The sequence below is a fragment of the Rhea pennata genome, chromosome 4 (assembly GCF_028389875.1).
Source record: "Rhea pennata isolate bPtePen1 chromosome 4, bPtePen1.pri, whole genome shotgun sequence".
Classification (NCBI taxonomy): domain Eukaryota; kingdom Metazoa; phylum Chordata; class Aves; order Rheiformes; family Rheidae; genus Rhea; species Rhea pennata.
Window position 1 is genome coordinate 63,047,681 of NC_084666.1, and position 17,106 is coordinate 63,064,786.

General features: G+C 39.2%; 1 protein-coding gene across 1 annotated transcript in view; it reads right to left on the bottom strand.

Annotated features, from left to right (window-relative positions):
• Positions 1-14,559, bottom strand: part of ENPEP (glutamyl aminopeptidase) — a 35,044-nt gene extending 20,485 nt beyond the window's left edge. Inside the window, exons 1-4 of the mRNA XM_062574873.1 lie at positions 13,949-14,559; positions 8,796-8,937; positions 6,299-6,430; positions 2,008-2,128 (exon numbers count right to left, since the gene is read on the bottom strand). Of these exons, the coding sequence (XP_062430857.1) occupies positions 2,008-2,128; positions 6,299-6,430; positions 8,796-8,937; positions 13,949-14,559 (1,006 nt within the window). The remainder of the gene's footprint in view (positions 1-2,007; positions 2,129-6,298; positions 6,431-8,795; positions 8,938-13,948) is intronic.
• Between the last annotated feature and the right edge of the window lie 2,547 nt (positions 14,560-17,106).

Consider the following 17,106-nt stretch of genomic DNA (forward strand, 5'->3'; position numbering starts at 1 on the left):
CTGTGTTTAAGAAGCGAGGGACTGGTCTGCAGCAGCTGATAGCAACCATCCTGGCTCTGCTGACATTAATAGAAATACAATCAGTTGCACTAGCTGAGGATATGTCCTGAGACATGATGCTATGCCACCTCCTGGGAGCATGCATACCATACATTACTTAATTTTGGCTCCAGAAATTAATCGTATTGTCTGGGGATGTGCTGTAGGCAATAAACCATCTGAAACTATCTGTAGCATAATGAGGCATGTCATTGTTCGTCACACTGTTGTAGTAAAAATATTTATTGACATGTTAACTGAAGTAAATCCCCCATGTAGTGAGCAGGATCTGCTTCTACTCATGGCAATCTGTGAGGGTCACTCCTTCATGGTCAGTAATCAATATAGATTTAACTGAGAATTATGGACTCAATTGGACTGCTATTTTCTTCTTCAAAGAATGACCATAGCCTTCCTATGTGGATTGGTGAAAAATTACAGATGGATTTAAAACTAGATAACAACCCTCACATATACCTCTAATAGAAGGAAGGAATTATTTTATTTTAAACAATTTGATTATAGAATCAAAGCTAATAGTGTGGCAAGGGATCCAATGAGAGTCTAAATGAGGAGCACAGAGAATGGCAGTGCCAGAAGCCATAACTCAATGTGAAATATTTTTAAATAAATCTTTATGTAGAAATATATTTAGTTCATCAGGTTTGATCTAGCTGACTCCTAACACTGAGGGGACAAAATAGTAGTCAAGATTTGTTATCCAAAAAATAGACATTCTGAAAAAACAATGTGAAGTCTACAGAGCATCTACGCTCTGATACTATTGACCCAGAGGTTACAGGTCCACCTTATAGTGTAGACAGGCCCCTATTCATGTGCTATGACATGGCAAAATCATCAGGTATTTTTGAAATGAAAGTATGGATATGAAACATGGGTGAGGTATAGTCTCAAAAGTGAATTGGAACCAGTGGGCAAAAAGACAACATACTGCATTGTCTCCCTAGTTTAGCTGTTGTTGAGATGTAGATAGAAATTTAAAGTAAACTCAGCTCATGTTTTGAAGGAAGGAGGTAAAAACCTGTTGTCAAAGTAATACAGGTTAGTGTATTAGTTACATTTATGAAAGTCCAATAAAGGATTTGAATAGCATTATTAAATAGTCTTCAAAGTTTTGGGTTTTTCTCCATTACATTGTTTTAACTTGTTTGTAGTTAATATTTTTTTCCATTCTTTTAAGTTTATGAACCTAACTAAATTATGTCTTTGGAAGTTTTAGGAGGGGGGCGTTTCCAACGCATTTTTACAACACTGATTATATTCCCAACTTTATTAGTTCAAACTGTACAAATCAGATCCAGATTCCAGATAGCCCAAGCTAAAGGATGTACAAATGCTTTTCTTTTTTCTTTTTTTTTTTTTAACTTACTTTGTAACCACAGGCAAAATTTGATACTGTACCCAATCTTGTTTAGCTTTGGATCTTCATATTCAGCCCAGCAGTAGAAACTACAGATTATACACTTGACCACATTCATCTTTCAAAGAAGTGGATACACTCGCACTTTGCACTAAGGTTAGTAAATAGTATGACATACTTTCTGGCAGTTTACATCTTCACTTATCTCACTGCTGACTTTTGTCCAGAAGTTTCCATGAAAGTGGTACGTTTTTCTCTAACTGCATCTAGCTCTATTTTAGCTCATAATGTTCCTTTGCTCATGTCACCAATGCTTCCTCTTATTTTTCACAAGACACTTGAAAATAGCCATGCCAGCTGTGAGAATTGAAGGAGCAGAGCATCACTACAGAGCCTAGCCCTCCCATCATGACATTTAAGAACATCTTGAACTACGGGGATACAATTTTAAAACATCCTGACATAATGCCAGGAGTTAGCAACCATTTTCATCCTTTTTTTTTCCCACCAAAGCATGGGGACTTGCATAAGAATCATAACTGTGAGAGTGAATTAACAAAATGAGAAATATAAATATTAACAATCACCTAGTTTTGGAAGAGAATAGCTCAAATTAAAGTAATTTTCAAAGAAGTCAAACACAATTTTTGTTACGTTTGCTGCATATTCTGCTGTGTGTATTTGTAGTGGCTGTGCATACACTCTCAGCTGTAAAATAAAGTAGAGAGACAATTAGAGCAGTTCTTGGTTAGCAGGAGAAATCAGAAAGTGTCAAGCATTGAAAAGTCATTTAGCATGCAAACACAAAACACTGCAGATAGTCTCCTCTAAGAGACTAGCCTGAATGCTAAATACTGTTTCATAACTCATTTATTCAACAGAATTTTTCAGAAGAGAGATCAAGTCAATATGCAATCTGTGGATGCTTCCCACAATATGCCTAAATGGCAAAACTGGCAAGATCCATGTCCAAAAGTTCATGCTGGCCATCTCCTAGTGCCAAAGCTTGGAGCAGAGCCTGACTGCATACCAGCCATTCCTTTCCCATGGCCTGTTTTTGTCAAGAAGGAAACGTAGGCAAGTATAACTGAAGGGAATCCACTTGGTCTGGGCAGTTTATTGAGTGGGACTGATCACATCAGAACAATCTTCAGGAGCACATCTGTCCTGAAATCTGCCTGTAGCCCATATCATCTTATTTTCTTCAATTTCTTCCTACCTTTTCTGTCTACTATCACTATAATTTCCTCTTATCCTTGTGTATTTGAAGATCTCAGGCCTTTTGACTGAGAATCTTGCCTACTGGATCTCTAACTCAGGACATAATGGCCAGTGCAGGTGGAGTGGCAGTTTGCCCAGAACTTCAGACCATACATCCGCTCAATCACAGCTACTGGGCCTGCTAGGCTTCTGCATTTCTGAAATATCGGACAAAAACCAACTTCCTCTTTTTCCACCAGACATGTCCAAGAAAGCTGGAACGTTTGGCAGCCCTGTATGCAGCCCTGTACCTGGGTGACCATATCTGTGCTGCTCTTGTATATCTGAGCACGCATTTTCTGATGAACGCAAAAGATGGTGTGCTGAGTCCTGACTTTTACAGCTTGCAGGCTTGGAATGTGTCTGGGAATGGCTGCTAACATACAGGTCTCTCTGGTTCTTAGTGTCAAGTGATAGTAAAGCTCAAGGCCTAGAGGGCTAAGAGACCTTATGGCACTCACAACCATGGTGGTGAGGCACAGAGCTTCAGAATGTCCTTTGGGCTGTTATCGCTGCATTGGGAAGACAGTTTGTCTTCATCTGTTTGCCAGGTCTATGCCCCGTAGCTGAACTGTATTGCAAGTCCACTGGCAGGAATTAAGTGTCCGCTGTACTGTCCCCCAAAATATCCAGTGCGGAGGGTAAGAGATCTTCATACAGAGTGAGGTTTCTGGCTTTGGGAAAATCAATCCATTTTATTTTGCAGTCTTTATATCTCTTATGAATGAACAGCTTTCTTCTGGCTGCTTTGGTGTGGCTTGTTTACTTCTCATTGCTGTCTTACAGCCAGGAATTTAGGGTCTAAACTGAGCAAAGGAGTTGGCCTACTCTGGGAGCTCAACAATACATTGGTTCAATACCATAAAATTATACTTCCTCCAGCAAGGGAGGGAGACAGGAAAGTGGTCAGAAATAAAGCTGAAATGAAAAAACAAAACCAAGAAAGCTTATGAAATTCAATCGGGAATCATTTCAGGCAGGGGATTTCCCTCAGGGTCAGTTTGCAATTATGGGCTGTAATTTCCACTTCAGTAATCTCTTTACCCAATTTAGCATTCTTCCATTCCCTAGCTGATCCATATTAATGGGCTCCAAAACCTTCAGCTTGCACTAGAACTGACTTTGGGTTTCATTTGTATAATCTCCTTTGTGATTCTCCAAACCATGCATTCAGTACCTGACAGGTAATCAGCTCAGCTACATTGTTTACAACTATAGGTACATTGTCTACCATTGATTCTATTAACATCTTTGTTAAAGACAGTAGTTTTCAGAGCTGATGGCAGAGCTTTTAAATAATCTATTATATCATGTGAGCTGTATGCTGTTGCTTATGAAAACAATACATAGATTACAGGGCTTTCTGCTGGATGAAAGATTTATTGCTAATAATTTTTATAGCAAACTATGCAATGTTCTTTTCAATAATTAGTGGATCTAAATATCCTACAGCTTGGCGAGACTTGAAAGTTTTCTGAATAGAATTATTGTTATGAGAAGGACTTTCTTAATATCTGATTAAAAATTCTAGTGGTACCGTCATTTTACTGATGTAAATGTAACTAAAAACAATCCTCTACCTATACTTCATGTTGGTATAATTGCGTCCTTACTAAGGCAAAAGGAGAGGTCTTGATTTTAACCACGCCTCACTCACCAAGTTTTCTAGTGAAGGCAAGTCCTCACAAATTTTTAGTGAACAGTGTCACTAAAATATGTAATAACCAAAGCCTGAATTAGAAGTTTCTTCAGACAAACGCTGTACTAACATGAATACCCCTGGTTCTGCACACACATACTTTAATTACTATGTTTCAGCAAACACTCCCTTCTATTTAGAAAAGCTACAACCACTCAAGAACATTGTGGGCATTTCTGTTTTACTTGGAAAAGAACAAATACTGGCCTCAGAGCCGTATTCTGCAGTGTGACATAGATGAGCAGAGAATCTCAATGAAGGAGAATTTTGCATCTATAAAGTGAAGTGTTTTGTGTATGCTATCTGCATTTCATTGTTTTCTGCTGGACTGTGTTCTACAAAGAGCTGAACAAATTCTGATTCTCGAAATAACTGAATTCTAGAGAATATGTATCAAGGCCAAATGACTGAAGTCATTTCTCAGATAATGAATGGAGTAGTCCAGATGAGGAACATCTCGCTAACAAAGTCCTGTGACTAAGTGGCCTAAAGATTTCTCCTATAAAAAAATAAAAAAATTAAAAAAAAAAAAAAAAAAAAAAAAGATGCTCAACCCAACAGCAGGAATCTAAGAATATTGCATCACTATCTCAAAATGGGCTCCAGTTCCTTGGCTAAGTGTAGCTTAGCCTTAGTCCTTTGTCAAGAAATAATATAACTGTACAGCAAGGTACAAGCAAAGGCATAGAGGACGGAGGCCTCTTCACAGCACTGTACTGTGAACTCTTTGCTAAGCAATTGGGTAAGAGCCTTGGAGCTTTATGTGAGTCTGGCTTTCATATTGGTGGATAGCCTAAAGCAGGAAGGGATTCCCCATGTTTTCTCAAGTGGGGAAACTGAGGAAGAGTTTACTTACTAAAGAAACAGTGACCCAGCTGAGAATACACTAGATTCCCAAGCCATCGCTCATTTCCTCCGAAAGAGGATTACCTTCTTTGGCGCAAATGCTGCTGACTGAGCTGAGCCACAACTATGTATGAGAAAGGAAAGGGAAGTAGCAGGAGCATGACTTTGAGATTATTCTCTGTCTCAGATGAAAAAAAGACATAAACCAATAAATAATTAATAGTGAGCTGAGTATTCCAGGCAAGGTTTATGCTAAATGAGGAGTTCAGGTTGCAGGGCAAATTATAGCTTGAGTTTATGGTTCATATGCAGTGTAATAGCTTGTTATCTGCTTACACAAATTCATGATCAGCTGCACCTTCAGAAGATTTTTGTTGAATCCAAGCCAGAATTTGACTGGATTGAAATGCCTGTATCTAATGCGTCAAAATCAGGGAGTTTCTTTGATTTTGTGGATTCAGATTCAAGTATACTCACTTCATTAAGGCATCTGCAAAGTATCCAGCTGTTTAAGTGGAGACTATCATTTTTGTACATATTTATAAGGTAGCTACTGTGGCAGTTGCCTTTAGCCACTATTGTAATACAAAGAATATTGTAGACAATAGGCAACTGTAACAGCATTGTAGTCCTATGTCTCCATTACTGTAAGCAGAAAAGACTTCAAGTGCAGTATAGATTTGCATCTTTTAAGCCTACAGAAAACTGTAAAATATATGTATTTGTGGCCTGCAGATTTCTGGTATCCCTGGATTTGTACATCCCCTCTGGATGTGGATGGAAATCAAGGACCAGATTGGAGAAATGATGCTCCTTTCTAACCCATGTACCTATATGGGAGGTACAGGCTGGGATCTCACCAAGGCAGATTCACTTATATTAAGGAGATGGGAAAGGGCTGTGAAATAGTGTTTAGACACAGTCAGAGAGACCACTGTGAATACCTGCTCCGATCTTCTGCATAAAATGGCTTGTAGGAAAGGAGGGGGAAATGATAGGTTCCTCTATTTTTTTTAATGCAAATCACAATAAATCTGTCATCTGAACTGTGTTCAGGTCACAGTAAGACTTACAGGTTTTCCACTAGCGGATATTTTCTCTATCCACTCAAACTGGTGCACCGCAAAGCATACCAAGTACGTGCTCATGGGAACTGACTGCTCAAAAGTTGTCCGAATCCAGCCATTGTCCAGAGGTACAGTTTGCTACAGAAATGGAGAAATAATTAATTTGACTTTTGGAATTGCAAATATGTGCAAAAGAGGGTACAAATTCTTATGAAGATTACAACTGTATAGGAATGATAAAACATCTCTCCAAGTTCACCTCTTCTGGCTTGCGCTGCTGATGGCGTGAGAACAGACAAAATGTTCTTTCTTAAAGCTGCAAAAGATGGAACATGACTTTGGTTTTGTGCGCTAAATATGTTTTCCTGGTTCTAACTTTGCGTCAAAGATTTGAAACCATTCACATGCGTATCTTACCAACAGTAGTGTTCCAGCATATTTTAGTGTGTTTTGTTCTTGAAAAAGTTGCGTAAAATGACATCACTTTGGACAGATCAAAGAAGAGATTGGATTCTGTCCTCTTTTAAATACATGCATCATTTAGGAGCTAGGGAATGCAGAGGTATAATTTAGAGTAAAAAAAGGACCAAAGAATCTATTTCAATCTCTTTCAGATAGAAACTAGCACTACTACATGGTGAGCTGTTTAGATGTCCATAAGGTTTAGTGATGATCATAGTTTTTCTTTTGTAAATCAATTACAAGTCATTCCTGATTTTCCTAAATGTATTTCTCAAATTTCCTTAACTCTCAACTGAACTGTCTGATGATGCCTGTAATCTACTATATACAAATCATACTCTAAAGTGTTTATTTCTACTATTCATTTTTTGTTATTGCCCATCTAGTAATTTTTTATGCTTCTGATTGGATGACTAATTTAAATAGGAGAAAAGTAAAGTGCATGTAAGAAATGTTAGCCTTCCACTAGAGGTACAATACTTCCACAAAACTTCAGTGAAAATGTAAAAAAATTTCTTTCCAGTGAAAATTGCAAATGAAATGGACAAGTTTCTGGTTTTGCCAGCCTGATTTTGGCATATTGATTATAAACCCCCATGCACCTAAACTGCTACAGAATACATAATACACAATGTACCTTTACAAACTCTATCTTACAAGCTCCGTTTCCATCCATTGAAATGATTCTCCAAAGATGTTTGACTACTAAGAACAAAGCAACCAACCTTGTGAGCGTACCACGTGAAAAAGGGTTGTGGTATCACCTGTTAATGTATATGTCAGATCCTAGTATGAACCCTGTGTAATCTACATTTGCCTTGCCTTACCTTGCCTGTGCTTAGATTTTAACAAATTATTTAACAAGGGGTAACTAGCCCTTTAAAAGCTCATTATTGTGTGTTCATACTGTAGGCAAGGTCCACGTGTAAATATACAAAGATATAATGCAAATTGCAAAACTCACTAAATCTCAGGAACATCTAGCCTCACCTCTTCCTTGCTGGTTGTGAGAAAAAGTAGGCAAATATTCCTCTTTCATCGGAGGCTAGTTGTTCATCAAAGTGCGTGATTCTCTCTTGGGTATCAAATATTTTTAGTAACAATAGGTCAAAACTTTAAACTCGCAGAGGGTCTGGGAGGCAGCTGTATCAGATCGGTAACAGTTCTCTCAGCTGCATCACTAATGGATAGTTAAGGTTTGGAGGCTCTTTCAGTAAAACAATGCATTGGTAAAACAGACTTTTTTTTCTTGGTAGGGGTGTTTTGGGGAAGATGTGAATGTCAATAGCTTGGAGGCTGGAAATTTTTTTCTTTTAACTGGGCCCATCTTTTCCCACTTCAGGACACATTCATTAGAAATTATACTCTGGAGTACACATTCGGTTAAACTATTCATTAGAAACTCCTTGGCTGAGAGCTGTTCAGTCATCTTGCAGAGTGCCTAGAGGTAGATAATTGATGCCCCTGAATTTCATACAGAACTTGAACTTTGACCCATCAGGTCCAAAAATAGATTGTTTAGAAAATGTGGACTGACAAATAGGATTTCAGACTCTGTATTATTAAAAATAATAATTCTAGGCCTTTTTGCAAGCAGGATCTGTTGCCTTTAGATTGTGATCACTAGGCCCTTGCTTTGGAACATTATGTATTTTTAGTGGTTTTTACTGGACTCCCCATCTGGGAAACAGTTGTCTTCCAGTGCTTCTTCTGAGAGTCCACCTGCTATGACTGAAGAACCTGCCATTACCTATTTATGGTCAGTAGGGATGCCCGCCTAGAATAAGTGAATTCAGGGACAGCTAGCTGAAGACAAGAGAGGTTGTTAATGCCCCTTTGGATCTGGCTCTGTAATACTATGCTGTGTACTCACCAACCAGTGGGAATCTCAATCAAATGACTGGTCCTATTTTATGGAATATTTATTAACTTTCAGTTTTACAGTGTCTGGGTGGCAGAGAGCCTATGAATACACATTGTTACCTTTCCAGTTGCTTTACAGAATTGTTCTATTTAGGCAGTACAGTTGGGATATACATACCTGTACTGGCATGTTTGAAAGGGCTTGGTACTCTTGTTGATGAATGATAGATATAGTATAAGTTGCCTTTTTGTTGGGCTCATCAAAGCAAGGAAATGATTTCCGTGCATCTGTTGGCTCATGATCGGTAGCTGCAATGCTCCTTAAAAAAACAACACATTGGCAAATTATTCTACGCCTTCACTATATACCTTTTTTACCTTATCTGAAATTTCTAGACGTAATTATTTAGTATTTTTACAAACTGTATTCAACTAACAAAACATTTTTCTCTGTACTTGCGCATTCATAACAGTAGATGAGATTGGAATTATGGAAGTTGACATTGTATAGGCATGTGGAACACTTCATCAACAACACCTAGGGTATAGAACAAAAACTAGACAATTACTCATAATGAGATGTTTTTAGGAGCCAGGCAATAAAATACAAATGACCCTTCATGGGTGGTCATCTTGCTGATGAGCATTCCCATTGATTTCTGTCCCCAAAATAAAGTACTGATGGTATCATCTGAAAGGAAATTAAAGTCCTGATCTAGTGATGGACTGTTGTTACTTGGGTAACTTCATGAGTTGTTTTCCCACTAGAGCTCATCTTGAAATTGGGGTCTTGAACATCTCCTGAGAAGACAAATTGTGTAATTGCCCCTAGATCTCAACTTCCCTATGTAGTATTCTCATGACTGATAGTTCTCTCTCTACAGCTACCATGTACACCTTTCTGCTGGTGTTGCTGCACCCCACTGACTCCCGTAAGGAAACTGCGCTGTAGGAAAGCATGTGAAGTCCAGGTAAACATTCTAGCACGGAATTGATGCTACACTATGCTTGCCATGCTTGCATGTTTTGAAAGTCATCTCATGTACCGAAACAACTATGGGAGCTAGACAACAGGGATCATGAAAAAGAAATTAAGATGAAGGCTATGAAAGCTTGTATGATGTTTGTTTCTCACAGTGACATCGGGCTCCCCCATTAATGAACCATTAAGTGGCAGAGTGTATTCTCCAGTGATTGATGGCAAAAGGGATCACAGATGCTTCTTCAATTAATCTGGAATGTTGGGCATTTTCTGACAGCACTTCTACAGCTGCTCCAACTATATTAAAGTAGTTTTTCTTTCCAAAAAGTAATTAAAAGTGTACATCATAAATTACAGATCTGCAGCAATCCTACAAGCTCACTTGACAACTATTTTTCCAGTGTTTCTGTTGCCCTTGGCTTTCCCCTGTGATGGTTAAATACTAAATTGGTCATTAGGAACTTGTAGCAGCAAGGTTCATCTGAAAGCCTGATGATCTGAAAGCCTGATGGAGGGTAATATGTCAGGGTTTTTACAATTCATGCTCATTTGTATAGTCACTCAAATGTTCGTGGTGTCGAAGCAGAAAGCATATCGAACATTTGCTTTCAGGCTCAAGGGAGTTTCTTTTCTTTGTAAATTTTTTAATGTCACTCTCTACTTTTTGTAGAATTTGAAAACTATTTCACAATTAACTCCAATTCCCCAGGGCAGTGCTTCACAGCTATTGCTTAAAAACTTGGCTATATATTTTGACACATTTATAATTTGCTCCTAAAGACTGATAACACTATGATATCTGTTGATTTATAAGGTGATAACCCATCTATCCTCATATACTTGTGGAGGCAGACAGACATCAGCAGTGCAAAACCTCATCACTACTATTCTTATGGGGTAGATTATGAAAACTTCGGGGATGGCATGCATAGAAGTAGCACTAGAAAAATAAGACATTGTAATTTACTTTCAAACTGTATAATGTCATTTTTCAATAAGATTGTTTGCTGCCTGATGGCTTCTGCCCTTCTAGTTGCTGTTGATATCCAGGCCCCTAAATGTGAACTAGAGGTGACAGTTGTAAATATCCTAGTAATAAGTGCAGATCTGTCCGAGACTGCATCCAGCTGTTGTTCCCAAAATAAAACAGTACTACATATAGGACTATGATTAATTTCTCTCTTTTTTTTTTTTTTTTGCCAAAACCACAGGATTTTAGTGCAAAAAAGCTTCCCCTTAAGCTAAGAAAAGCATCTTTCTTTTCATCTTCCTTAAATTCAGATTAATTGCTTCTTCTGAGAAGGTTTGGATCCATGAGGAAGAAATTCAGGAGTGCTATTTTCTTACAATAAAAAAGATTTGCCTTTTTCTATCCTAAACACAAGTCTTGCCGTCCATTAGAGACATGCCCAATTGAGCGTTGTTTATATCCTTCCTGCTTTCCTCTCACAGAGAACAAAAACATTTCCTATAAAAGGGAACCATGTCTTGTCTAAAACATTGGTAATGCAAAATCAAAAAGTATATGCTTTGATGTGTTTGTGGTATTAGTCATATTAACGGGAAAATAAAGGGAGGTTTTAGCACATTCCTTGACAGGAGTTGATGAGTTAAAAAAAAAATCATCACACTAGGAAAAGACTCTGACTGTGTTCCTTTCCCTAATACATAAAAATAGCACAACTGTAATATATTTATGCTCACTGCATCTTGTAAAGTAGGGAAGGACTGTTATTGTCTTTTTGTCAATGGGAAAATGAAATGCATAGAAAGAGAAGTAGCTTTACCAAAGAACTTCAATGCTTACAGCTGGATTCAGGCACCTGCAGGAAGATCTGGGCAGGTCTATGTCTGAAATCTACAGCCTCAAAGCTTCTGCTTGCCTGTTCCCTACCCACAAGCACATACCAATTTGAATAGTTGTGTTCCCAAGATATCTCAAGAGCCACATCTGGGTATGTCCAAAAGCACCTTCATCGTGATGAGGATTGTGCAATCTGTCTGAGCAGCATTCCCAAAGAAGGCATTCTTCCCCTCAAGCCTCCCAAGGATCCCCAGAATTGCAGGCGTGTTTGGCACGTGTCTACCTGTTTTCCATAAATGTAGTGGGAGATCTGGATCTAAGCAACAACAAATCCTGGATTTCTGCCCACTTTGTAAAGGCCATTATAGCAATACTTTGACAAACCTTTGCCCTCGCATATAGACAGCTGGGAATCAGCTTGATCCTGGGAGCTGACTTTCTAATACCATGAGTTGTTGCTGAAGGTCCCATTGCTTCTAGCACTGCCCCAAAGGGATGGGGGAGTAGATTAATTCTGAATTTGCTCTCATTTCCATCTCAGCTCCTCTTCTCCCTAACATCCCCTGTTAATAGACTTCCTTGACTTTTGCTATTTTGCTATTGCAGGATTCAATTTTTATTTACTTGCTACATGATCAAAATTGAACTATTTGGGTGGAAATTTTCCAAGGCTAGTATTTGCCTCAGGCAAATGTAAAATAATAATCAAATTCCAGTCAGCACTATTTTTGAGCAGAAAGCCAGAGGGAAATGCGTGTCTAATAAGTTACAAACCCTTCCTTACTCCTATCCTATCTCCTACCCTCATACTGCATAGCAGCAACTTGAAATTTGGCTAGCAGTTGCTTTCATTTCAGAGCTGTACCTACTGCTATCATGTACATTGCCTCTTCTGTCCCCACAAACAATCTGCCCAAATTAAACCAAATTAAAAGCATTTCAAAAAACACATCATTCGCTCATTCTTTTTAGAGCCTTTCTCAAGCCTAACAAAGAAACACACATGTTGAAGTTCCTCTCTGCACAGAGCATTTTGAAACTGCTGGCTAGGATCATTCCAGCAACTGGAGCTCCAAGCATCCAAACTGAGAAGCAGGAACGCTCAAAGTGTTCTCATATTTTATTCTTTTTTTTTAGCTTGTGAAGCTCTTCACTTTTTCCTGTACTCACGTGCTTGATTCTTGTCTTCCTACACTGTCTGGACCTGAGAGGTGGACACTCACCTTTCCTGCTGTGCAACTTAGGAGAGCTGTGCTCTGCTCATAGTGTTAACAAAGACTTGAGGCAATTAATCTAATGTCTAGATCTCCTTCTCCACCAATAAAACAGAAACAACACAACGTAGTTTGTAAGGATGCTAAAAGGGTACGCTTTAAAACTATTATGGGGATATCAGATGCTCAAAGTATAAGAACCTAAGCATCTTCTGAGTCAGAGCAATGCTGAAGTGGTAGGCGGAGAAACAAGAGTGAAAGAGCTGGCTGGGGGCAGCTGGCTCTATGTGGCTTCTTCCCAGATCAGATAACTATGTTTATATATGAGAAATCAATGCTTATTTTTTCCTCTGCCTCTTGCATTTGCTGCTGTTTATGCCTGTCATTGCTGCTACTCCTGGCTTTGCCTGTCAGTGGCTGAAGGGAGCTGATGCAACTCACTCATGGCACTGCTGTCCCAAGAGGGCGAACTGGTGCCATGAAAACAGACCAGAGTGTTTGATTCTGTGTTCCTGCTACAGGACCCTGGAAGAGGCCATCCAAGTTTATCTTCTAGATGTAAAGACTGGAACAAATCTCTTCAGAAAATGCAAACATCAAATAATGTATGAGCCCTTATCCCGTTCTATATGCTGAGAACTACCTCTGACTGCTGGGAAATGGCTTTTCCAAAATTCCTTCTTGAAGTAGTAGAAATCTGGGAAATGAAAAGGGTTAGCTGAACCAGGAGGGGTTTTGTAATCTTTCAATAACTATTAATGCTTTAAAAAGGAAGAGCTGGAGCATAAATATTCCAAATCAAAGAGAGCCTTCTTATTTTAGACCTCCCTACCCGTAATTTAAACCAGCTGCAGAAAGGACAGGGAAGTTCTGGCTTGGACATTCCTCAGACTTACAACATCAAGGAGGCATGATGTCAGGAAAGCTGTTATCAAAAGAGCATTTCACAGCAAAACTGTTACCTTAGGGAGTGACAAGAGAGAGTGGTGAGAGCTATATGCTATTTGTTCAACTACAGAGATAAAATACAGGCCTCAATCCCTACACCTGAGGGAGCCGTTCACAAAGCTCAGGGGTAACCCAGGACCAATAGAGTTTGATTTTTTTTTCAGAATAGAAAAGAAAATCAACAGCCCTCTAGCTCACGTTATCTTGTCAGCAGCCAAAGAGTTTTGAATACAGCATCTTCCTTAGGGGAATGAGAAAATTAAAGAACAGCCCAGAAATGTCAGGAAGTGGTGAGAGGCAAGACTAAGAAGCTGAAAAAAAATAGAGCAGGTCTGCAAGTAGAAATAGAGAAGAAAGTTTAAATAAAGGAAAATCTGCTTTACTTGGTCTTTCCGTTCTCTGTGTAGGTGGTCCTGTAAAACCCAACCAGGGAACCATTCAGCCAGCCTTGAAATTTCAGGGTAAGCACATAGGGCTCGCTTTCGCTAGCAGGAGAGAGCTCTGCTTCTGCCTTCATCACTATGTACTCTTGAAGTATGTATTCAAAACAGTCATTCAGTGCAATCTGCTGTCCTGAAAATTTCTTGAGTGTGGGCATTTCTGTAATCTTGGTCTCTCGCAGATGGAGCCACAGGTAACTGGTAGGTTTTTCCAAAGCAATAGAAATATTGACTGTCCCGGTGTAAGTATCCAACTCCATTTCAGGCTTCACTTCCAGGTCATAGTGGACAGGCTTGATATAAGTGGGTAGCCTGAAATGGCTCCATTCCCCAGTATCATCATTTTTAGGAGGACAAGGACCCAGATCCTCTGGTGGAGGGACTGTTGGCTGCTCAATATCTTCTGGAGATGGCTGAGGTTTAGGTCTGCTCAGTCCCACGCCAAGCCCCACAGCTAGACCTACAACGACCACGGTGCCACAGATAATGGCCACATGCTTTGTCTTCATGCAGTACTTCTTGGACTTCTTATCCTCAAAATCCATGCCCTCCATCTCTGCTCCCAGGGCTGTTCTTGGAGAAAAACATTAACCATAAAAAGCTTCTAAGAAACTTCAGCACTTGCTTTTTTTCAGTAAACTCAGTTGACTTGGTTTGTATTTTAATTGTGTAGTTATAGCTGTTCTCTGCCTGTCTCCCCCACTTCGCTTTCCACAAGGCACTCAATTAATTAAAAATAACATGCATTTGGAGGAAATGTGAATGATCAAAAGGAGTGCAGCTGGGCAGGGAGACGGAGGGAACTGACACAGAAGAACATTGTTCCTGTTCTGCTCCCCTTATAAGCAGTGCAACCCCACCCCCAGCCCCTCCTGCTCTGGCCTGAGTTAAATATAAAACAGTGCTATGTTAATCAGCAGTTAGGAGATGATCAGATGCCAAAGCTCTGTCAGCAGCTTTCAGAAGGAGTTTGCAGATAGAGGTGTAACTGCTCCAAAATCTGAACCTTTGCCACTACCTCTTCCCTTCTTCCCCGCTGCGTCTTGTTTGGGTTTTTAAGGTTTGGGTTTTTCTTGTACTAGCAAAGATGTTTTTTGAACTTACACCGTACAGTTTGTGAAATGACACCTTCACATTCTCAAACATTCAGAAAAATAAGGCACATCTTTCAAGGCCTTCTCAACTGTTTGCCCTCTTTTCTAGGCTCATATACCTTTGCTGTGTAACACTAGGCAGTTGCAGACGGAAAAATGCACAGTAGAGGAATAAATCTTGATCACTCACTTAAACTTTAAAACATGTCTAACACCATTTTCTCCAACTCCAGGACAGGGAGGAGAGAGGGGACAATTTTCCAGGAGATTACTCATAATTATTCATGCAAGCAGGTAGCTTAGGTACTGTTACCTTGTTCGTCAATACAATTACAGCGGTGTCTGTGAACCTGCTGCTGTTTGAGGCGCTTCTAAATATGCGATTGTTTTGTGTACTAAAGATCTAACACAGCATTTACTGGATGTCATCAAGATGTGGCACTTAAGTGAAAAATTAATTGGAAAGCACTTCATTCTGCCTGGAGAAAGTATTTTTGTAAGAAAGGCCTAAGCCTACAGTAAAGTGTTGCTAACACAATATAAAACTGAATGCAGCAATATTGCTGGGCTTGTCTGATACTGAATTGAAGGAAAACAGAGAGTAGAGTAGAAACTGCAACACCCAGCTCTCATAACCCTTTTCTCCATTCGTAGAGCATGTTATTTCAGTATGTTCTGAATGAGGTGCATCAGTTTGGCTTCATGCCTCCTGGTTAAGTTCGTTAGGAGACAGATTAACATCACTCAATTCTCTGACTACTGGGCTTTTTTTTTTTTTTTTTTTTTAGAGAGAGAGTGAGAGAGAAAGAGAGACAATGAGAGAGAGAGTTGGATAGAGTTTCATCTGGATGGTAGAGTTAGACCCTAGAATCAGTGAATACACGCTCTGAGAAATACTAGATCAGGCAAGGGGCTTTTCCAGGATAGGCTTCATCCCATCACTTTAGAAGTGAATCTGCTCACAGGCTTTACAAGTTTTAATTTGAAATATCGCCAGCCACCACTGAGAGCTTTAGCCACCCCATCCACATCAGCATTCTTACAGAGACTAGTATTTATACAACATCTTGTTTTAAAGGCAAAGTATTCCAACAGGAACTGAGAAAAGAAAAGGTCTGTTTTTTTGGACAGCAGCAAGTTAACTCTTACTCAGATATTTTCAAAAGAGAAAAAACAATACAAAAATCAAGCAGAGAGCTAAAAATCTGTTTCACATTATGTCTGGCTTTTTTGTTTTCCATTTCTCTGCCGTGAACAAAACTAGATATGACATGGGAAACCAGTGCCCTTTAATGGGTTGGGTAAGAACTTAACTTCTAGCAACAGAGCCAGAATGGAAGATTATGCTTTTAATATTTTCAAGTATTTCAGCTTTTCTTTTGTTCTGATCAAAGAGGACAAGGAAAAGAGCAAGAACAGATTTTAAACAAGACATCTTAAGCCAGAGCAGGCCATAAATGAGGAGATAGTAAATGTGTCTTGATTTCAAGAATGCTTTTTACATCACTGCGATTTTCTTTCTCTTTAGCCAAGAGGTTTTCTGTTATGTTTTTAATCTGAAGATGAAGAAAAAATGCTGTTTGGGTTTATAGGCTGCAAAGCAGGTTATTTACTGTAATTATGAAGAGATTTTCAGATTTCTTCGCTGGTAAGAATTACCTCCTACAGGGAAGAGCTAGAAAGCATATCTGGATAAGCTGGTTCCAAACAACAGCAAAAAAATATATTTCTTATCCTAAGCCTTACAAACAACAGCAGCAGTCAAAGCCATTACAGGCTAATGAGAAATGACAAAAGTATTAACTCAAGAAGTAGTAGAGGTTATTGGTTTCTTCTGCCAGTCAAGAGCAGCAGCATGGTTATATGCAACCTCTAGCATCGGTCTTCTCTTTGTAAAAACTGAGGTTCAAGTCTAGTTATGCCCCAAACTGGGTATATTTCTGATAGTGGCAATTAAGGGCAGGCTTATCCCTCTCATATCAGGAGCATGCTTTGTCCATAGCCAGC